This window comes from Pelophylax lessonae (genome assembly GCF_965119305.1).
Source record: "Pelophylax lessonae genome assembly, chromosome: 11".
NCBI classification, from domain to species: domain Eukaryota; kingdom Metazoa; phylum Chordata; class Amphibia; order Anura; family Ranidae; genus Pelophylax; species Pelophylax lessonae.
The window spans coordinates 165,484,872-165,508,673 of NC_138778.1; the positions used below are offsets into that span (position 1 = coordinate 165,484,872).

The window sequence follows — 23,802 nt, forward strand, 5'->3', positions numbered from 1 at the left end:
GAAAAAGTCTTAGATATTTGAGTTCAGCTCATGAAAAATGGGGGCAAAAACAAAAGTGTCGAGTTTATAATTTTGTTCAATGTATTATTATTATTATTATTATTAGATGCTATCTGACTCTTAACCACTTTACCACCGGAGGATTTTGCTGTCTTACATCCAGGCCACTTTTTGCGATTCGGCACTGTGCGACTTTAACTGACAATTGCGCGGTCATGCAACGCCGTACCCAAACAAAATTTATGTCCTTTTTTTCCCACAAACAGAGCTTTCTTTTGGTGGTATTTGATCACCTGTGCGATTTTTACTTTTTGCGCTATAAACAAAAAAAGAGCTACAATTTTGAAAAAATAACAATATTTTTCACACTTTTTTATATGAAATTCTCCCCAAAAAAAATGTAAAAATCAAAATGTTTTATCATTTTAGGCCAATTTGTTTTCTGCTACATTGCTTCTGCAATAAGCATATTTTGATTGGTTTTGAGCAAAAGTTATTGCCTTTACTAACTAAGGGAAAGATTTATGTCATTTTTGGTGGTTTTTTTTTTACCGAGTAATGGCGGCGATCTGCAATTTTTTTTGCGGGACTGCGACATTGCGGAGAACAGATCGGACCCTTGACTGACATTTTTGACACTTTTGGGGGTACCAGTGACATTACTACAGTAATCAGTGCTATACATATGCACTGTTACTGTAACAATGACACTGGCAGGGAAGGGGTTAACTTTTATTGGTGATCAAGGGGTTAATGTATGCCTGGTGCTTACTAACGTGTGTGGGGGGAGGTGACTGAGTGACACAGGGACAGATCGCAGGTTCAGCTACGCTGAACCCTGCAATCTGGCTCTGTCTGTCACTTAGGAGATCCGCCCGCTTTGTTTACACAAGCGGGCGGATCTCCACACTCGATTTCCAGACGATCGGAGAAGAGCGGCGGTGATCACCGCTGCTCCTCCCCTGGCCCGACTCCCGCTGTGACTGAATACAGCGGGAGCGAGCCTCTGGCGGCGCGTGCGTGCTGCCGAGAGAGGGGAGTGTCTGGTGACGTAGGTCTACGTCACCAGACGATAACGAGCCACTGTGCCGCAGTACAGTCAACGTGACTGGTCGGCAAGTGGTTAAGAATTAGAAACTTCAGAAAAAGAGATCTCTACAAAACAAGACTGTCTGTGTCCTTTCAGCATTGCTCTTTACCCCACTGAATTAGCCAGTTTTATTTTTTTAAAACAATATTTTTTACATATAGTATAAAAGTAGAGGTATTAGTACAGATGTGGGTGCGGTACAGTAAAATTGGGATTTAGCCAAATAAAGGAAGAGAATGCTTTTAGCCAGGGTGTAAGAACACTTGTATTGCTGTAAGAAAGGTTTTGACACAAACTCCATCTTTACGCAACAAGAAATCTAGCAACGCAGAGGTTATGATACTGTATCTGATTATTGATAGTGATGGCTGTGTTGTAGAATACAATTCCATGACCAAACCTTTTGTAGTGCAAAAGTTCTTATATCATTAGAAGATCATATATACCAGAAGAAATGTAGAGATCATGAACTTCAATTTCTTGAGCACTGATATCAGAACACACCAAGGAATCAGGGAGAGCTGGTGTAAAAATTATTTTGGCATTCAGTGAAAGGGATTGCAGTAGACTAGACCACAGTCTAGCCAGCAGAATTTCAAGTGCTTAATTCTCCAGGGAGGCACAGTAATGTCACCCGCCCCTTCCAGAAGTGTCAAAAGATGGTCCAAAGTATTTTTTTCATAAGCTTTATTTTTTATTGGCTTTTTAAAGCCATCTGTATTTGGGGGTGAGGTTATGTGAGTAAAGTGGACCTTACAATTTCTTTGAGGACCCCCTATAAAATGAAAGTCTCGCAGTCAAAATGTCATGGTCTTACCTTCTTGCTGTTCTCCTTCGTTTGACATGTGCTGGCGGCCATCTTGGTTTCTGGGTTTCTTGTAGCCTCCCACCCTGCGGCTCCTCCTTCCCACTGGGAGGAGCTGGATGCCTAGCTCATATATATAGGTGGTCTGTGGCTTCAGTTCCCTGCTTGGTCCTCCTGTGTTCACATGCTTCTAAGACTGCTGCTGCTGCTGGTTCCTGATCCTGGCTTCGTCTGACTACCCTGCTGGTTCCTGATCCTGGCTTCGTCTGACTACCCTGCTGGTTCCTGATCCTGGCTTCGTCTGACTACCCTGCTGGTTCCTGATCCTGGCTTCGTCTGACTACCCTCCTGGTTCCTGACCTCTGGCTTCGCAAGGACTCTGCTTCGGTTTCGCCATCCGTTTGGACTTTTGCTTTACAGCTTGATTTTCAATAAAGCCTTCTTATTTTCACTTATCTGTTGTTGTACGTTTGGTTCATGGTTCCGTGACATTAGGACCAAGCCATGAATTCTGACGGTACAGGGCCATCCTCGCTACCCACGCTGGTTGCCAGACTTGATCAGCAGGATCACCTGTTGGGTCGGTTCGCCGTGGCGTTGCAAACCCTGCTTGAACGCACGGTACCACAGGCCATGAATTCTGACGGTACAGGGCCAGCCTCACTACCCACGCTGGTTGCCAGACTTGATCAGCAGGATCACCTGTTGGGTCAGTTCGCCGTGGCGTTGCAAACCCTGCTTGAACGCACGGCTCATTTCGCTCCCGTTGCCGATGGGTCGGTTGTCGCTCCTGGGCCCGCTCCTACTGCCGCTCCGGTTGTTGCGCCAGAGTCTACCCCGACACCTGTTGTTGCGCCTGCGGTGTTTCGGGGTATGTCTGGTTCTGCCCCCCTTCCACAGCGCTTTGGGGGAGAGCCAACTCAGTGCCGAGGTTTCCTTAACCAGGTGGGCATTTATTTCGAGTTGCTGCCACATGCCTTTCCTACTGAGAGATCAAAGGTGGGCTTCTTAATCTCGCTGCTCTCGGACAAGGCCTTGGCCTGGGCCAGCCCTTTATGGGAGAACAACAATCCGGTGGTTGCCGAGTTTTCCGGTTTTGTTGCTTCTCTTCGGAAGGTATTCGATGTGCCGGCTCGTGCTGCCTCTGCTGCAAAGCTCCTTATGTCCATCAGACAGGGTTCACGATCCGTAGCTGAATACGCCATTGAGTTTCGTACCCTGGCAGCAGAGGTGGGCTGGAATAATGAGGCTCTGGTCGCTGCTTTCTCTCATGGTCTCTCGGATGCCTTGAAGGATGAGGTTGCAGCTAAGGACCTACCAGTGGAGCTCGAGTCTCTTATTTCTTTCCTGATTTTGATTGACACCAGACTCAGGGAGAGACCTTCCTTTAAGGAGAGTCTGCGGAGGCCTCCTAACAGATTGGCGCCTACCTTTGCTGTCCCACCCGTGCCTCCCTCTCCTCCCACGCCTCCTGGGGATGACTTGTCTGGGGGTGAACCCATGCAGCTGGGGTTTGCTCGCCTGTCCGAGGGGGAGAGGGTACTCCGGAGACGCGAGGGCCGATGCATGTACTGTGGTCTCGGTGGGCATTTTCGGTTGGCATGTCCGAACCGTCCGGGAAACGCTCGCACCTGAGATCCTGTCGGGGGCAGATCTTGGGTGGAGTCTCCTCGTCCCCGGTTTCCCGTGTTGACAAACCACTGATCACTGTTGTCCTCTCCTGGGTCGGGGGCTCGGTGACGACCCAGGCGTTGGTGGACTCTGGTGCTGGTGGTTTGTTCATTGATAGTGTGTTCGCTGCCGCCAATTCCATTCCTCTGCAGGCTCGAGGTTCTCCTCTGGCTCTTGAGGCGATAGACGGCAGACCCCTTCTGCCGCCACACGTGACTCATGAGACCCTTCCAGTGGGGTTAGCCATTGGTGCCGTCCACAGAGAGTCGGTCTGCTTCCAGGTTATTTCGTCTCCACACTACTCGGTGGTCTTGGGGTACCCCTGGCTCCAGAAGCATAATCCGATTTTCGATTGGAGATCGGCCGAGATCCTCTCGTGGTCACCGCAGTGTGGGGCTAGTTGCATCCATGGGCCTGTCAAGTTGCTGTGTACTTCCTCGGACTCTCTGTTGCCTCCTGAATACGAGGAGTACCGGGATGTATTCGATAAGGTGCGCGCGGTTGCCCTACCTCCGCACCGCCCATACGATTGTGCCATCGAGTTACAATCTGGTGCCGTTCCTCCTCGTGGCAAAGTCTATCCACTGTCGGTAGCGGAGAATGAGGCCATGGAGGAGTACGTGAGGGAGGCGCTTTCACGCGGACACATTCGCAAATCCTCGTCCCCGGCAGGGGCTGGATTTTTCTTTGTGAAAAAGAAGGGCGGTGAGTTGAGGCCTTGCATCGATTACAGGGGTCTCAATCGCATCACGATCAAGAACGCTTACCCGATACCCTTGATTTCCGAGCTGTTCGATCGCCTTAAAGGGGCCACGGTCTTTACCAAACTCGACCTGAGGGCGGCATATAACCTCGTAAGGATCAAGGCGGGCGATGAGTGGAAGACCGCGTTTAACACCAGGACCGGTCATTATGAATCCTTGGTTATGCCCTTTGGGCTGTGCAATGCGCCCGCAGTCTTTCAGGAATTCATCAACGATGTTTTCCGTGACCTGTTGCAGCAGTGTGTGGTGGTCTATTTGGATGACATCTTGGTATATTCTGAGTCCATGGAGACCCACATTCTGGATGTCAAACGAGTGTTGCAACGGTTACGAGAGAACAAGCTGTTCGGTAAGCTTGAGAAATGCGAATTTCACCGATCCCAGGTAACCTTCTTAGGTTACATCATTTCCGCTGAGGGGTTCTCCATGGATCCTGAGAAGGTTTCAGCTGTCTTACAGTGGCCCCAGCCCAGTGGTCTTCGCTCCCTGCAGCGCTTTTTGGGCTTCGCCAATTATTATCGGAAGTTCATCAGGGACTTTTCCATGCTAGCCAAGCCTGTCACGGATCTGACCAGGAAGGGCAGTAATTCCCAGGTCTGGCCGCCCGAGGCCATCCGAGCTTTTGAGGCTCTAAAGTCCGCCTTTGTGTCGGCTCCGATTCTGTCGCATCCCAACCCTGGGTTGCCCTTTGTCCTCGAGGTGGACGCGTCTGAAACGGGAGTAGGCGCCCTTCTGTCTCAGCGTAGAACACCAGAGGGTCCTCTGCTTCCTTGTGGGTTTTACTCCCAGAAACTGTCTTCCGCGGAGTGCAATTACCAGATTGGTGACAGGGAGTTATTGGCCATCGTGCAGGCTCTTAAAGAATGGAGGCACTTGCTCGAGGGTTCGGTGGTTCCGGTCCTCATCCTGACGGACCACAAGAATCTGACCTACCTTTCTGAGGCCAAGAGATTGACACCACGTCAGGCCAGATGGGCCCTGTTCTTGTCACGTTTTAATTACGTGGTCTCCTACCTACCCGGTTCCAAGAACATCAGGGCGGATGCCTTATCACGGCAGTACTCCGACCTGTCCAGGGAGGAGTCGATTCCGACTTCGGTCATACCTCCGAATCAGATCCTGGCCGCCATTCGCACCAGCCTGACCTCTCCCCTGGGTGAGCAGATTTTGGCGGCTCAATCTGGTGCTCCCTCTGGGTGCCCCAACGGCAGATGTTTTGTGCCTGAGGAGTTGCGCACTCGGTTGTTGCGAACCTACCATAACTCCAAGACCGCGGGGCATCCTGGAAAGAATCAGCTGTCCTGGGCTGTTTCACGTCTGTTCTGGTGGCCTTCCCTACGTTCCGACATCGCCGCATATGTAGCGGCATGCTCCGTTTGTGCCCAGAGTAAGTCCCCTCGGCACCTTCCGTTGGGCCTTCTGCAACCCTTAGCCACCGGGGAGCGCCCATGGTCACACCTGGGGATGGATTTCATTGTGGACCTCCCTGCATCCCGAGGCCATACGGTCATTCTCATGATTGTGGATCGGTTTTCCAAAATGTGCCACTGTGTTCCTCTCAAGAAGTTACCCTCTGCACAGAAGTTGGCCACGATTTTTGCCAGGGAGGTCTTCCGGTTTCACGGTTTGCCCAAGGAGATTGTGTCGGATCGGGGGAGTCAGTTTGTGTCCAGGTTCTGGCGCGCCTTTTGCTCCCAGTTGGGGATTCATCTCTCCTTCTCCTCGGCCTACCACCCTCAGTCCAATGGGGCCGCAGAACGATCCAATCAGGCCTTGGAGCAATTCCTTCGTTGCTATGTCTCCGATCACCAAGACAATTGGGTTGACCTCCTGCCTTGGGCTGAGTTTGCCAGGAACACAGCGGTGAACTCTTCATCTGGGACGTCTCCCTTCATGGCCAACTATGGGTTCCAACCGGAGGTATTCTCTCCCCAGGATATTCCGGCTGTGGAGAATCACCTTTCCGTCCTACGTGCTTCTTGGGTACAGATCCAGAAGTCCCTTGAGGTCTCTGCGCAGTGCCAGAGACTCCAGGCTGATCGCAGACGAGCGCCTGCTCCTTCCTACCAGGCCGGAGACCGTGTATGGTTGTCCACCCGCAACCTCAACCTTCGAGTGCCCACTCCCAAGCTGGCGCCTCGCTTTGTTGGTCCCTTCCGAGTGCTTCGCAGGGTAAACCCGGTAGCCTATGCCCTTGCGCTTCCTCCTGGCATGCGGATCTCCAACGTGTTTCATGTCTCCCTGTTGAAGCCACTGGTGTGTAATCGTTTCACTTCCTTGGTTCCTCGGCCTCGTCCGGTCCAAGTGGGCAATCGTGAGGAGTATGAGGTGAGCAATATCCTGGACTCACGCCTGGTCCGCGGTCGGGTGCAGTTTTTGGTTCATTGGCGTGGTTATGGTCCAGAGGAGCGTTCCTGGGTTCCCTCCGCAGATGTCCATGCTCCTGCCTTGCTCCGAGCCTTCCACGCACGCTTCCCTCAGAAACCGTTCTTTACTCCGCGGAGGAGGGGCCCTTGAGGGGGAGGTACTGTCATGGTCTTACCTTCTTGCTGTTCTCCTTCGTTTGACATGTGCTGGCGGCCATCTTGGTTTCTGGGTTTCTTGTAGCCTCCCACCCTGCGGCTCCTCCTTCCCACTGGGAGGAGCTGGATGCCTAGCTCATATATATAGGTGGTCTGTGGCTTCAGTTCCCTGCTTGGTCCTCCTGTGTTCACATGCTTCTAAGACTGCTGCTGCTGCTGGTTCCTGATCCTGGCTTCGTCTGACTACCCTGCTGGTTCCTGATCCTGGCTTCGTCTGACTACCCTGCTGGTTCCTGATCCTGGCTTCGTCTGACTACCCTGCTGGTTCCTGATCCTGGCTTCGTCTGACTACCCTCCTGGTTCCTGACCTCTGGCTTCGCAAGGACTCTGCTTCGGTTTCGCCATCCGTTTGGACTTTTGCTTTACAGCTTGATTTTTAATAAAGCCTTCTTATTTTCACTTATCTGTTGTTGTACGTTTGGTTCATGGTTCCGTGACACAAAAACTATGAAAAGAGACATGTGAACTGGGCTGCACATGTGCAGTTAACCTTACATCACAGGTCCAGTCCCTGTGTGCCAGGATGACTGATTCCTGTGCATGCTCAGGAGTGATGTCATCCCGAGCCAGCCAATGAAAACCGTCAAACCATCAAAAGATGCTGGAACCGGCGAGTGGCGAGGACCATTGAAGGATAGGTGCAGCTGCAAGGTCGGCACAAATAGTGTGTTCTTCTCTGTTACAATTTAATTTACCTTTATTCAGTTATATTTTTATCTGTAGCACATCTTCATAGTTTCTGTGATGACATTGATGTCTAAAGTGTGTGTGATAGCACTGGACCAATAGAAGTGGCGCTTTGTTCTGATGGATATACAATGGTGTATTCCTTCAAAGGAGTGTAGATGGACATTGTCCTGGTCCTAGGTTGTTTCCTCTCTGATTATGACAAAAAGAGTGCAGAGCAATTGATAAAATATGGGATGGGTATTAAGGAGCACCTACAGTGAGAGAAAAAAGTATTTGATCCCCTGCTGATTTTGTATGTTTTGCCCACTGACAAAGAAATGATCAGTCAATAATAATTTTAATGGTAGGTTTATTTTAACAGTGTGATAGAATACCAACAAAAAAATCCAGAAAAATGCATTTCAAAAAATATAAATTTAAGTTATATATTGATTTGTATTTTATTGAGTGAAGTAAGTTTTTGACCCCTTCACAAAACATGACTTAGTACTTGGTGGCAAAACTCTTGTTGGCAATCACAGAGGTCAGACGTTTCTTGTAGTTAGCCACCAGGTTTTTACAGATCTCCGGAGGGATTTTGTCCCACTCCTCTTTGCAGATCCTCTCCAAGTCATTAAGGTTTCCAGGCTGAAGTTTGGTAACTTGAACCTTCAGCTCCTTCCACATATTTTCTATGGGGTTAAGGTCTGGAGACTGGCTAGGCCACTCCATGACTTTAATGTGCTTCTGCTTGAGCCTCTACTTTGTTGCCTTGGCTGTGTGTTTTGGGTCATTGTCTTGCTGGAAAACCCACCCACGACTTATTTTCAATGCCTTGGCTGAGGGAAGGAGGTTCTTACCCAAGATTTAATGGTACATGGCCCCATCCATTGTCCCTTTGATGTGGTGCAGTTGTCCTGTCCCCTTATCAGAAAAACACATAATGTTTCAACCTCCATGTTTTACAGTGGAAATGGTGCTTCTGGGGGTCATAGGCAGCATTCCTCTCCCTCCAAACACGGCGAGTTGATGCCAAAGAGCTAGATTTTGGTCTCATCTGACCACAACACTTTCACCCAGTTCTCCTCTGAATCATTCAGATTTTAATTAGCAAACTTCAGACATGCCTGTACATATGCTTTCTTGAGCAGGGGGACCTTGCGGGCACTGCATGATTTCAGTCCTACACAGCAAAATGTGTTACCAATTGTTTTTTTTGGTGACTATGGTCCCAGCTGCCTTGAGATCATTGAAAAAATTCTCCCATGTAGTTCTGGGCTGATTTCTCACCATTCTCATGATCATTGAAACTCTATAAGGTGAAATCTTGCATGGGGCCCCAGACCGAGGGAAATTGACAGTTATTTTGTGCTTCTTCCATTTGCGAATAATTGCACCAACTGTTGTCACCCTCTCACCAAGCTGCTGGACAATGGCCTTGTAGCCCATTCCAGCCTTGTGTTGGTCTACAATCTCGTCCCCGACATCCTTGGAAGTTCTTTGATCTTGACCATGGGGGAGAGATTGGAATCTGATTGATTGATTGCTTCTGTGGACAGGTGTCTTTTTTCAACCTCTGGATGGACTGGTGTCTTTTTTCAACCTCACTAACTATGTAACTATGTCTTTTCTACAGGTAACAAGCTGAGATTAGGAGCACTCCCTTTAGGAGAGTGTTCCTAATCTCAGCTAATTACCTGTATAGAAGACACCTGGGAGCCAGAAATCTTGCTGATTGATAGGGGATCAAATACTTATTTCACTCATTAAAATGCAAATCAATTTATAACTTTTTTTTTTTAAATGCTTTTTTTCTGTATATTGTTGTTGTTATTCTGTCTGCCACTGTTAAAATAAACTGACCATTAAATATTATAGACTGATTATTTCTTTTTCAGTGGGCAAAGGTACAAAATCACCAGGGGATCAAATACTTTTTTTCCTCACTGTAGTACAAAAGTTCACATCACTCAGAGGACTTTTTGAAATGTTTATTTGTTAAGAGCATCAAATAAAACCAATGCATTTCAGGGGAAAGTCCTCCCCCTTCCTCAGGGTTTGGCCATGGATGTTATTAGAATGACAGTGAAATGCAATAGGTGACTGACCTATGTTGGGGGTTGATCAAGACAAATCAGATCTTAATGGCACTATGATGCTCTTAACCAATAAACATTTCAAAAGGCTCTCCTCAATACCCCCCCCCCCCTCCCCCTCCATTGGATTGCATTAATAGCATTTGTTGGCTTGCATTTTACCTGTATCAACCTCCTTGATAACAAACAGCCAACAGAGATATCAGCATTTGATGTGCTGCAAGGTTGACAGTTAGCCTTTCCATACCTTTCCCTCATCTGCTTATATTGTTGTGCAGGCAGTTCCCTAATGCATTGTAGGGTTTCGATAACAGGAATGGCAGGCTATCCTGGTAATTCCCAACCCAGTAGTCATCAAGGTAAGAGTGCTGGTCACTGAAGGTCATCTTCAGAGTCCATGCACAGGTTCTCTCAGTGCAGGACATAAATGCCACACTGCCAAATTATAATTTGCCTAACTATAACTTTATTTTTGAATAGATCTAATAGACACATTTTTACTGGCAATGGTGATAGCAGTCTTGTAAGACAGCTAAATGACAGTTTTGCTTTAGGAAAGGTTATGCTTTGCATGTGAGCATGATATTGCACACCGACATGAGTACTTTCCCACCTCCATTGCTCCTTTCCCACACTTACAATAAAATGAGATCAAAAGGAAAAAAAAAGATTTCTGGAAATTTGCCTAAACCATTGTAAAACCACTGAAATAATAAATGCAGTAACCAGTAATTTGATGTAGCAAAGCTTTATTAAAGAAATCAGGATTCAAGCATATCAACAAAAGAGCACATTGTAATGAACATGTCAGGGGAAGCCTCAATCAAATGGGAAGTCAATATCATGTGAATGTTATATACTACCTTAATATCTGCATATGTATTCATTTCTTTAGTCTTATGGTTTTGAGACTATTTACATTTCATGGTAAAGTGCAAGTGTTCGGCAAATATTCTGAAAAAATGAACAGCTGTGGTTGCTTGATTAGCTGCACTGTAGTGAATTAGTGATCAGATAACAAAAAGGTCTAAAGGCTTTGACTGCCAAAATGCATGTTTCAGTTGTTGGTGGATGCACTCAGATTAAAATGCTCATTGGCTTCCTATGCAATGGCTTGCTGTATAATGCCATGCAACAGTAAGATCTCCTGAATTCTAAGCTCTATCCACTGGTTATAACTACTGATCAGGAATCTTTCATTTCTACCAATAAGGACATCTTACAGTTGAAGCCTTTGAAACAATGGCCACTAAGTAAAGGAATTTTCCATCATTCACTCATAACAGAAGTATCAGTTTTGAGTGGACTGACCACTTGAACCATTTCTCGCAACTACTAAAGTGATTGTTAATGCAAAGTATTTTTGCGCGTTCAAGTATATTATCCCATAATTTGCATTGGGCTCCTGACATGTTAAATTAAGAAGGTACATTTATGAGCTATGAGCATTGAGAGACTGGAGGTTTTTAGGCACTGCTCCTGATACGAAGTGTTGAAAGTGTTGTTTACTTTCTGTATCCTGATTGGTAGTGCTGGTCACGGGAGGAGATCACACGGCCATCACTGTCTTCAGTCCGGATTCTTACGTTATAGGAACCTCCTAAAAGAAGCCAACAAAGAGTTTTCATTGTGTGAGTGTTGTGTTGTGTTGTGAGGGTACCTCACGTTCAAAGATTACTCCTTATATTTTATAATGTAGTTAATCTTCTACACTAAATGGGTATAAAAAAGGCAAGAAAATAGTCTATAATTATGTCTACAGAGACAGTAGGAAAAGATGGGCAAATGTATGTGTAGATAAACTGGAAGACGCATGGTGGGACCATACTATCCAAAGTTGTATCATATATAGCTTTGCCCAGCAGAGCAACAAATTGGTGGATGTTAGTGGAGTTTGATTACCCAGCCTTTAATAATAGTCATTACACAGATGCATTAACCTATTTACTATCCCCAAATATCAACATTCATTGCTAAAGTTATTCAAATGATTTTTAAAGTGAAATGTTCTACTATTCTTTGTACATAACCACAGCTCTTAGTGCTAGCTTATTAAATTACAGTAAAGCCTTGGATTGCAAGCATAATCAATTCTGGAAACATGCTTGTAATCCAACGCACTCTTATATCAAAGCGAATTTCCACATAGAAAAAAATGGAAACTCAGATGATTCGTTCCACAACCATTTATTCATACGTCCTTCAGTTTTTTTAATCGCAATGTAATAGGTTGTGTAACCATAAAATGTCCATCCACAAATGGCGCCTCCACAAGGGAATTAGAAGCAAATTCCAGCAGGAGCTACAGAGTTTAAAAGAGAAGAGAGGCGCCTCTAAGTGTAGTAATATGGCTACATTTAATGAAGGTTCAACATTTAGCAACTCACATGGTTGATGATTAAAAGAGGCACATCAAAGTATGCAGGCATCTGGGGTAAGGCTGTCCACATAGACCATCCTCCTCACCGCTGGCTCTCCCCGCCGTCAGTCTGCAGTCGTGACCAGGAAGACTAGCCTGCAGTAGAGCCATCTGAAAGCGAAGCTTGAAGCGCTCGTGGAGCACAGTGTTGAAGGGATGACGTCCATGGCGGTGAGGAGGACAGTCTATGTGGATGGCTTTACCCCAGATGCCTGCATACTTAGATGTGTAATAATGTGCCCTATGAAGGGCAAACCACTGCGACTCTTCAGTGGTTTGCCCTTCATAGGGCACATTATTATTTTGTATATTCTGATTTCTTTCACTCTTTTCAGCACTTTTAACTTCAGGTTATGATGACCACTTTTGTCACTATTAATTGATTTATTCCACTGTGCAACTGAAGAGTTGCAGTGGTTCACTGTTCATATGGCATTTTTTCATTTTTTTTTCATTTCGTTCATTTTTTGCATTTTTTCTTTTTTTGATCACTTGATCAGAACTATTATAGCTTTGCAACTGATCAACTCACAGTGGTTCACCTTGCACAGAATTCACTCAGTTGCAATTAATCCATCCTAATTTATTCATATTGATCACCTTTGGATCACTTAAATTGCACTACTATCTTTCTTCTTTGATATTTATTTGGCACATGAGCACTTTGATATTTATTTTTGAAGATTGATGAAGATTTTATAGTATTTATAGCATTTATAGTATCTATATTTATATATTTATGGTTCACCGATTTTGAATATTTGCGCTGATTTTTATTCCTTTTATATCATAAAAAACTTTTGTGTACCTCCTGTATTTTATCAGGATTTTAATGATGGAATAAAGATTTATTTTATTTAATTATGATATGTGTTCCCTCTTAGGTTCATTTAAAGTCCCAATTTAGTCCTCCTATTCCCCTACGTTTCTGGGGGTTTTGGAGAAAGTATTGCATGTCAGAAGGGATGGTGCCAAATGAGGGTATTTTCATTTGATGGTTTTGCCCATATTTATAAGTAAACAAAGTATAGGTTTACTTGAAACGTCAGTATGTAATAGCGTGGTAACACTGTGTTAAATGAATCATGTACTGAAATAAAGAGAGGCTTGCATTGCTGACCTCTTCTTATGAAAATGATAGTTGCCGTTCTGTCATATTGGTCCAATGGCTTCAATACTTTCTGAGTACCTGACCCTGATATGCATTTCTGACATCAGTCAAACTTGACTTGCTTCATGTTTTTCTGTGAAATTAGAGATCACGTGTGGCAGCCTACATTTTCAGAAGATGGTCATCAGTGGCAGCCTACATATATTTTTTTCAGCACAGGTTTCCTTTAATAAGTGCAGAAATAAAAATATCAAGTAATTTGAGCAGCAAAGGAAACAATGCCTAGATGGGTAAGTTATTCTGAAAGCACATCTTCTGCTACAGCTGTGACTGTAGCAGAGGTCCAGATTGTGAATTATATTGGTCATTGCATCTACTCTCATTATCGTTAGGTGAGATATTCCATACCTGTTTTATCAGACTGGGAGCCCGATGAAGATGAATAATCTTGGGAACCCTTTGAGATCCTGTGGAAAATTATTTAGCACATGAATGATATCTATGCACATGATATAGTAAAAAAGAATCTATTGAAAAACTACATTCTATGTTCTGGGACCGCTACAGTCATATTTTTCATTATTCCTTTCCTATATTCTCAAGAACTGCTTACATTAAGATTTTAGGCTCTCTTAAAATAATTGTACCTTTCTACTGACCCGAGTGGCAGGGAGGGAGCTCCCTCAAACCGGACCTGGTGACATTGTTCCCTAGGGTTCTAGGTCCGGGATGAATAGGACTCCCACTCCTGTATTACTTCCAAACATGGTAATATATTTTATCAGTATTATACTACGTTGTGCCACCTTCCCACCATTTGCCATACCGTTCTATAACCTGTAATGCTCTGAATACTTCCTGAGATTCCTAATAATTTTGATTGTCTGATACTGCACCATTCATTTGTTGCTCTTTTTTATATGCTTATGTACATGCATTGGAACATGTTGAAAATTAGAATTTTCTGTTTTATTTGTTATGTTTATATTCTCTTATATAAAACTCAATAAAAATGTATTGAATGAAAAAAAGATTTTGGGTGTTTATAAAATTCCTCCTACTGTAACTTTCCTCTTATAGCACCTTACACCCATGTACTAACTCTACATATCAATATATATTAAATTCTTCTAATTGGGGGAAGCCTTATCTCCCAAGGTGTATCATAAATTTAAGGGGGCGTATTTAAGAAAAGTTTGTCCTGTGGAACTGAATGCACATTCATTCTGTGCAATTAAGGATAACAATGAATGTTATAAGGCTATCTCTAGGTCAAATGTTTTCTATTCATAATAGATATAATTGAGTGGTCTAATCATTCTAATCTCTACAACCCTATGTACTGAAAATCTCTTAAACTGGTCAGCTATAGGCCTGATCCTAAAAAGACAGCTCTCGCTCTGGAATGTAGAACATGTGCCTATCTGGACAGAACTTCTTCCTTGCCTACTTCAACCTAAGTCGCCAGAACAGTTAGCGTTTGTTACTATTTTTGTACACGTACTGAGATCCTTGTCCATCCAGTAGGTTGCGGTAGGTGTTGATTTCTTGCTCTAGACGAGCCTTGACATCTAGAAGAATTTGGTACTCATGGCTCTGACTCTCTGTCTCACAGCGGATATCTGCCAGTTCTGCCTCCACCTTCTGGATCAGTTCTTGGATTTGTGCGAGCTTCACACAGTAGCGTCCCTCGGTTTCTGATAGAGTTCCTTCCAAAGCAGCTTTCTGGAAGAGTGTAATTAGAAAAACAAAGTCATACACAATGTATGAACCTATTTCCTATCAATGACAAAATGGCCTATATGGTGTTTATAGAGGGAAGACAAAAGGTAAAACTCTTCCCATGACCATGACCATGGATCTATCTGCTGCTTCTTCTTTGCTCTGGACTAATATTACATGGCTTACATTATTAAACAACATTTATTTAAAATTGGTGTTTGTTTTATACTATGTTATCCACATACCATGCTAATCTGTGCCTGGAGGTCAATCTCAAGGCTTTGGAGTGTGCGTCTCAATTCGGTGACTTGGGAGCTAGTGCTTTGGAAGTCATGTGATTCCTTGCTCAGCTGCTGATTCAGTTCTTCGGTCTACGGAAACAGCACCATCTTATTATTGCAATATTAAGCAAATATCTTGAACATCATCTGGGATTTTGTCATGACAAACTCACTTGAGCATGATACCAATCTTCCACATCCCTCTTGTTTTTGGCCATGAGTGCTTCATATTCGTGTCTCATGTCTGCAAGTACTTTTTGTAAGTCATTTCCTGGTGCTGAGTTCATATCCACATTGACAGTGCCTTGGACCTGTCCTCTCAGTGCCTTCATATCCTGCAAAAGGGACACCAATAAAATATCTGTTATGATAAGGTGATGCTACTGCAAAAAAGATTGAACTTGTGTACAGTGCCACCCAGTGATAAACTGCAGTTAGGTCAACTTCACACAGTCTTCCATGTTCCTATGGAATTTTCTTTTTCTCTCAAATTAAGCACCAGAATTGGTTAAATATTAATTTCATGGACCTCCTACTATCCCCAAACTTTGCAAAGAATATAGGAGAAACAAAAAGCTATACAGATTGCCAGAGTTTCCAAGGCAACAAAGAGTATAGCTCCCAACTGTGCCTCATTTGAAACAATTTCCCTCTTTCCTCCTCCCTTGCTCTTAGTTTTGGACTGAAATATAGACCTCTATAAAAATGTACTATATAACCACCAAAAGTATTATACTACATTTATCTTTCATCCAACTGCTAAAGTATTGCATTTGTTATTTTGAAAGGCCAACATAAAAGAAAGGGAGTAGTGAAAAAGTACTTGGGGATTTAATCAATCATTTCTGACTTATTCGTTCTTCATGGTCCACATAACTGGGGGTGTGTCAAGGATGGGTCATCTACCTACATGATCTGTACTAAAAGATGTACCTCTTTCTCAACTAAAGAGGTTGGGAGGTATGAAAAATAATAATTTCAGTTGCTCAGGGTGTTCATACTGCATTATTGTTACCATAGTGGTTATTTTTGCTGGCCCCTTTAACCTATGCTTATGTCAGATACCAAGTGAGGTTATAGCCTTTTCTAAATCCTTTTAAAGAGGGTTTCTAAGAAAGCTTGTTTAGCGGGTGCCAACCCCCCCCCCCCTCCTCCTGGCATTGTAATGTATACCGAGCAGCGTTTACAGGGACCCAGCCATCCCGCTCTGCTCCCTCTCCTGCTTCCTCATTGGTGGGGGGAGCAGATCAACGGTGGTATAGGACTCCAGGAACAAAGCATCATGGGACAAAGGTTAGGAAGCATTGATCCATGTTGATCAAATTTCATATACTGTATGCAGTTTGTTTTACCTCTTCGTGGTTCTTTTTAAGCATGGCAATTTCCTCCTTCAGATTCTCAAGCTGTGACTCCAGGTCATTTCTGGTGAGAGTCAGATCATCCAGAACCTTCCTCAGGCCGTTGATATCAGCCTCCACTGATTGGCACAAGAACCGTTCGTTCTCATATCTGTTATCAAGATGAACATTCTTTAGTGCCTACTATCCATGAAGCAAAAGAAAAAAAAGCTAGAACAAAAAAAACAAATGCAGCCACCGCAACTAATGACTGGTAGGCTGCAATTCATTTCAATGCTTTCATTTGTCCTTCCCCCCATGACTCCAATGCTTGTTGATGGTAGATAGTGTGGTCCGCTTGTGAAAGAGAAATGATGTCCCACTGATGTGCAGAAACTTTTTATTTTTTTTTTTTATGTTCCTTGATGGTATGTCTGTGCAAATTCATCCTCACTTGCAACTTCTGTTCAGTAATGTTGTGTACCTCATCCAATGCAAAAGATGTTGCAAAGGATCTTATGTAGGCGAAACAACAGGACAGAAGTTACAAGCGAGGATGAATTTGCACAGACATACCATCAAGGAACATAAAGAAGATAGTTTCTGCCCATCAGTGGGACATCATTTCTTACAACCGGACCACACTATAGAAGACCTCAGTGTTTTAGTTCTCAAAGGGAATTTCAGAACTATCCAGGAAAGAAGAACTTTTGAATTAAAAATGATACTTCCATTTGTCAAAAAAAATAACGGCCTAAATTTAGATATGGTTTACCATTCTCATTATTCTACAGTTTTACACCCCCCCCCCCTGTGACTATCACTCTTATGTTTTTTTTATCATTCTGCTAAAACGTTTATGAATCAGTACTGCTTGGACCTTGATGAAGGGGACATACCTTGAAAGCTTGTCCTGAAAAATTGTATGTTAGTGCAAATAAAAAAAAGTATCACGGGTAGTACTCAATTGTCTCTATCATGCTTAGAAAAGACAGTGCTTATTTCAAACACTCTTGTAAAGGAGGGGATCAATAAAAAAAAAAAAAAAAAAAGAAACTGTAGCAGTATTAAAGCACATAGATGGTAGAGTGCCCACTTTCAGTTCTGGATACCTGTGTAAATTTGGAATTTCCAAAATGATAGTTTTTGTGATTAGTCCTAAAAAGACAACATGACAACAATACGTTGCCAGCAACAATTGTTGTGAACAAGGTTTTAAAATTGAGCATTTCCTGTTTTTTTTATCTATTTCATAAATAATTTTGCAAAACAATTTGAAAAGTATTAAAACAAATAAAGATACAGCACATTTTATTTCTACTTACTTGAGTTTAAAGTCATCAGCTGCAAGGCAGGCATTGTCAATGTTCAGCGTGATGCGGCCATTGTCAACAGTGGCATCTTGGATCTGACAACAAAATAAATTACCACAACTTTATTTAGGGTTTTAATAAATCCCTCCTAGTTACATAGCATGATGCTCAAAATTTAAAGTAGGGCGATTGTCCAGAAAACACATACAGAGAGGTTTCTCGTTGATTTAATGCATTCAGCTCACAGATCTCAGAGTTGAGTAAAGTTTAAGGCATTAACTGAAAACAGCATAGGAACTTACTGTGGTACCCCCACCACCAACGCCAACTTTTTTTTCTATTTTAACTAAGGGTCCAGGTTTCAAATAGTCATCATCCATGGAAATTGACAAGCTGGTAGTGTTAATCATTGTAAAGGGGTAGCTATTTTCCTCAGAACAGTGTGTTTCTTTTAGAGAACCTCAATCTTTGTTCTGAGCTGCCAAGTATCAAATTTTGCTAATTTTCCAAAAACACCAAAAAAAAAGGAGGTTCTATTTCCTGCCAATCCAGGCACCACCAGTTTAAGCTGGCCATACAGTGGAAGAAGTTTGTTCAAAAACATTTTTTTGAGAGGTCCTTTCAATTTTCTAATGGTGTTAATGGGTACAAATCAATGTTTATTTTCACCCATATGATCAAGAAAATTTGAAGGGTCGGAATGGGAAATTTTTGTTGTTTATTATCTGAAGGAACTGTTAATGTGGTCCTCAAGCAGGAAAAAATGTATGGTATTTTTATACTATGGTCGGAATGGGAAATTTTTGATGTTTATTATCTGAAGGAACTTTTAATGTGGTCCTCAAGCAGGAAAAAATGTATGGTATTTTTATACTATGGTAAAGGATAGAAAATTGAACATTTAAATTGTATACATTGGTATTGCATTAAAGGGAACGTTTTGCCTTGTCCTGCTGTTCATATATGTTAATTTGTCCTATCAATATGAGAGGACACAAAGGCATCACACATCGAAAAACACCAAAATGAAATGAAACACGACTAACTTAAATCTTGATTCTTCTGCATCTGAGAATGCAAATCAAATGGCAAAAAACATCATCACCACATGTTAATAGGATTCATAATAACAGACAGACATGCCAATTCGAATTAATTTTTTTTTCTTTTTATCATTCCTATGTTGATCATTGTTTGTATGGTTCTTTTTATTTAGGTATACTTTTTTAAAATAACCTTTATTGAAGATAATTGTTCATGAAGCAATTCAGACTGTTACAAATATTAGCTTATTTTCTATCTATTCTATGTTCATTTAATTTTTATTAAAAAATGATTGCAAAAAATTGCAAAAATTAACAGTGCAGTAGAACAGTCAAACTGGATTGCTTTAGTAAAGGTGTTGAAACTGTTCATATAGCAAGGAGCTTAGCAAGGGGAATATTCATTTTGCAAAGTGTATGTTCATTGAGTTTAGTTTACTTTGAATGCCCAATCACTTGCAAAGGAAACTGTGATTGGATGATTTCAGAGGACAGAGCTTTGCTTTTTTCAGTAAGTGAACATCCATTTTCAATGTGAAATACACTTTATAAAGTGAACAGTCTGTATTCATTTAATAAAACAACCTAATAGTTTTCTATAACCAGGCTGAGATCTCCAAATAATTGTCTTGCACAATGCAGGCATTGTCTGGCTGAGGAATGTAAAGCAGCAATTCATAATAACTGAAAGTTTATAAGAAGGAGGATGGTGCCCTCTCTCGTTTGTCTCATCTAAGTCCCAGAATCTGTCAGTGGCTCAAAGCTTAGGTTTACTCATTTTCAAATTATTTCCCTGTAGCATATTTTAGGCTGAGTTCACAAAGCTTAAAGCGTAACTAAAGTTTCACAGACAGCAAGCAGACAGACTCTTTATTGCAGAAGAGACCTGCAATGTCTCTTCTGCAATAAGATGCACCTACCTGCCTGCTTGCTGTCGTCTCCGGCATGTAAACTGAACTACGCATGCGCAGCTCAGCTCACAGTGCCGCTGTGATCCCTGTGTGCCAGGATGACTGGCTCCTGCTTATACACAGGAGTGACGTCATCCTGCACTGGCCAATGAAAATGGGTGAAGATCACTATAAAAGATGCCGGACCGGACCGTTGGAGCAAAGGTAAGTTTACTTCCACATTCACATTAGGATATGGATCCTAATTTTAGCCATGGGACTGTAATTTTCACATTTTAGCTCAATTTAATAAAAAAAAAAAAAAAAGATTCCTGATCCTGTTGTTTCACTATGTCAATGTAACTGTTCTTAGTTATATATAATATTCTATTCTCAAGCAATTATTTGGTTTTTCTGTCCTCCTATCATTTTTTCAAACTTTGATGGGGTAACAGCCTTACCTGTATTTAGTGGAAGTACCATGACATCACTTCCAATGTAAACACAATGAGGAAGATTTGAGCCCTGTAGCAGGAATTTAATAATGATCTAATTTTTAATTTCTGCTGAATGTTTCTACAAAGGAAAAAATACCTAACTTTTTCTAGGCCCACATACATGTAAAGAAAGGAGATTATTCAGCGCTCAGATCTGACACAAAATGGTGAATAAGCAGCTAAACACCGGAATAGGTCAAAACTATCAATACCAAATCAAGACAAATATATATAAAAAAGGTGCAGCGCTAAAATTGCATACAGTAAATCACATTAACTGCTCGATGTATACAAAAAATGTCCATAAGTAAATACATGTAGCCATAACCACACTCCATAGAAATCAAAAGCCGGCACACGATCGCTCCTTCTTATGAAATTTTATTTTGCACTGAAGCAGTACCACCATCTTGGAAATGCTAACACGTTTTGGCCTAAGCCTTCCACATAGCATATGCTATGAGGAAGGCTTAGGACAAAACGCGTTAGCATTTCCAAGATGTTGTAGCTGCTTCAGTACAAAATAAAATTTCATAAGAAGGAGCGATCATGTGCCGGCTTTTGATTTCTATGGATTCATGTTGGATGGAATAGCCAGAGCACCAACACACAGCCCATCATCTTTTAATTGCGGTAGAGCTTGGGTGAATTCCTTTACGCCATAACCACACTGTATCTTGTGCTATATTTTCTGATATTTCATTTGTTGTATGTTGGTTGGTTGAATCACCCTAGGAGCAAACAAACTATTGTGTGCATCTGCACAAGGGGCCCTCTGATTTAGGTACCCATTATATCTAGATTTTGGCAGGTGCTGGGATCTTTTCCCTCTGTCATGTAGACCTGGATAGCTTATTGATACCATTTGGGCATCTATTGAGGTATTGCAGTATATACAGATCTGTACAAATCATAGAAATTTTTCAAATGTGTAATTTTATCAATTATCACCACTCAAATTGGCATTTTTACTCTAGCTATGTTTTACTCAGTGAATACATGTTTATATTGGGCAGTAGCTAAAAAAGGAGCATAAATCATATTTGCACAGGGGCCTTTGGTGACTTTGTCCACCACTAAATCACCAGTAATATATTTAAATTTCTCTAGATGAAACTTCTGCACATTAGTTCTCAGCCCCATCCACCAAGTCAAATATGTTAGTTTTTAACTGAATACTTTTTTCTGAATATCAAACAACTAATACCACAAGTTTAAGCCCATCTATAAATATGTATTGTTTGATTTAAAATGCATTAATTCATGATTTATACACTTTACTACATCTTCAATATCTTACCTTTTTCTGTAGATCCTCAATAGCTTTGAAGTAATGACTGTAGTCATTGATTGGCTTTGGTTTTTGAGATTCATACCACTGGCGGATCTTCTTTTCTAGTTCGGTATTGGCCTCCTCCAAGTCTCGCACTTTGTCAAGGTATGAGGACAGACGGTCATTCAAGTTCTGCATGGTGTGCTTCTCATTGAAATTGAGCATTCCTTGGTCTCCTCCATATCCACCTCCATGACCCCCTCCAAATCCAAAGCCAGATCCACCTCCATGTCCAAAACCAGAGCCAGCCCCAGAGCCTGCTCCAACACCAAAACCAGAGCCAGCCCCAGAGCCTGCTCCAACACCAAAACCAGAGCCAGCTCCGTAGCCAGCATCACCAGAATGATATCCACCACCAGATCCACCACTAAAACCATATCCACCACCAAAACCACAGGCAGCTCCAACATTCCCTAACCCACCACTAAAGCCATGTCCACCTGCAGAGCCCCCTCCTATCCCACCACCATAAAATCCCCCAGAGCTATATCTTCCAGAAGAAACCCTAACGCTAGAGGGATGAACAGAGCAGGAACCTGCGCTCCCTAAGCCCTTAACTCTTTGTTTAATGCTACTCATAATGGCAAAGAAAGGTTTGACAAGAAGATGCTACAGAGGAAACCACACAGCTGGATCTGAGACAGGGCCACAGATGCATGTATTCTGCTATTGATTCTTTTTATACTAATTAGGCATTGGGTGTCACCATTTAATTGGAGTTTACATATCGTTGCCAATTTTCTTTTAGCACCTCTTTTTTTTTTTTTCTAAAGATGATGGACAATCATTACACGCATAGCATCTGGGTGTTATCTTTTTTACACACCAGATGTATAGGCGAAAGCAGAAATGCATGTTCATCTGTTTTTCCTGGATGTAAGCCTGAAGTAATTAAATCAATAACTACTGGAGTTTGGTAGAAAAAAACTATAAGCTATGGGGTGCTACAAATATATTTATTATAGAATGTCTCTCAATGTACACAATTATCATAGTAATACAAAAACCAAGGCACATCTGCATCATTTTATTGCTGCAAAAAAACAAAAAACAAGAAACATTTTACTGTAGGTAAAAAGTACTTAACTGTTTAGTCTACCATAACCGATACCCTAGTATTGGAAAAAAAAAACTCCAGCAGCAGTTTAAAATCTTTTTTAAAATATTTACAATTAGCAATTCTGCTGTAGTTGAACTTCGCTCCCAGAGTGCAAGTATAGTAATCAGCATCTAACAGTTCCTGGTGTGTTCGATGCCTGTATCTCCCTGCTGCAAGCTGTGCTCCCCCCCATGCCCCATACCCCCCATACCCCCTCAGGCCACTACATAACCTGCAGTTCTAAAAGGATGCCTTTGTGTTGAAGGTACTACTTATTCCCATTAAGCATGCATTAATGGTAGGAGTCTATGGCCACAAGGCTTCGCCAATGGAGTCTCAGAGAGATGCAATAAGCCAGCGGTTGATAAAATCCTACAGCAGCTGCCAAAATTCAAATGTTGGGTTGTAAGAGGGTTGAAATTATGCTAGATAGGTGCTGCCCCAAACGGGAGGGTAAGGGTTAATGCCTTTCCCCGTTCTTTGGTTTTTGGTGGGTTATCCTTGGGTCCAACTCACTGCTCCTGTGTTATAAAAAGGGACAGTGGTCGGGAGCAGGGAGTGGCCCCAATCACAAGCTGCTTTGCAAACATTAGGGGAAAAGAAAAGTGGAGTTAGTACCCATATCCAGTAGCTATATTTCTTTTTCTTGGTACAAATATGATAATAAAAGGTCCACTTCATACAACACTTTTCTCCCTGTATGTCTCTCTTTACTTTTCTGAATAATATGATCAGGATATTAAATGATTTCATTGAGTAAGTTCAGATGACTGAATGTAAAAGGAAGGAGAGCAAGGCATTTTCTATGTTATGGAGTGGGGCAGCTTGGAGTTAATAGGTTGTTTTCTTTAGTTCCTGTTTTCAAAAAAACAGGATGGACTAATGCCCCGTACACACGTGCAGATTATCTGCAGACTTTTGTCTTCAGATTTACCTTTTCTATGTAGTGCAAGGGCCTGCCGGATTGCATACAAATTGAAAGTGTTTAGGTTTGACCTCATATTATATGGTTTTGGTAAGTCTGCAGACAAAAGTCTACAGATAATCTGCACGTGTGTATGTGCATAAGAACGTTAGTCA

General features: G+C 42.4%; 1 protein-coding gene across 1 annotated transcript; it reads right to left on the reverse strand.

Annotated features, from left to right (window-relative positions):
• Positions 1 to 11,123: 11,123 nt before the first annotated feature.
• Positions 11,124 to 22,217, reverse strand: LOC309566831 (keratin, type I cytoskeletal 19-like). Its single transcript, XM_082272148.1, has 8 exons — positions 21,591 to 22,217; positions 17,873 to 17,955; positions 16,563 to 16,719; positions 15,384 to 15,545; positions 15,175 to 15,300; positions 14,712 to 14,932; positions 13,616 to 13,674; positions 11,124 to 11,277 (listed from the first exon to the last, which is right to left on the reverse strand). Exons 1-8 carry the CDS (start codon positions 22,200 to 22,202, stop codon positions 11,183 to 11,185), a joined length of 1,515 nt encoding a protein of 504 aa, XP_082128274.1. The 5' UTR covers positions 22,203 to 22,217; the 3' UTR covers positions 11,124 to 11,182.
• Between the last annotated feature and the right edge of the window lie 1,585 nt (positions 22,218 to 23,802).

Bases quoted from the DNA above. Each gene is read 5' to 3' on its own strand.
- LOC309566831 (XM_082272148.1), bottom strand. From the start codon at position 22,202: ATGAGTAGCATTAAACAAAGAGTTAAGGGCTTAGGGAGCGCAGGTTCC. The intron at 15,546-16,562 runs GTAAAACAAACT...TCCCTTTTGCAG, and splicing joins TTAAAAAGAACCACGAAGAG to GATATGAAGGCACTGAGAGG. The intron at 13,675-14,711 runs GTACGTGTACAA...AATTTTCCACAG, and splicing joins CTGGATGGACAAGGATCTCA to GATCTCAAAGGGTTCCCAAG.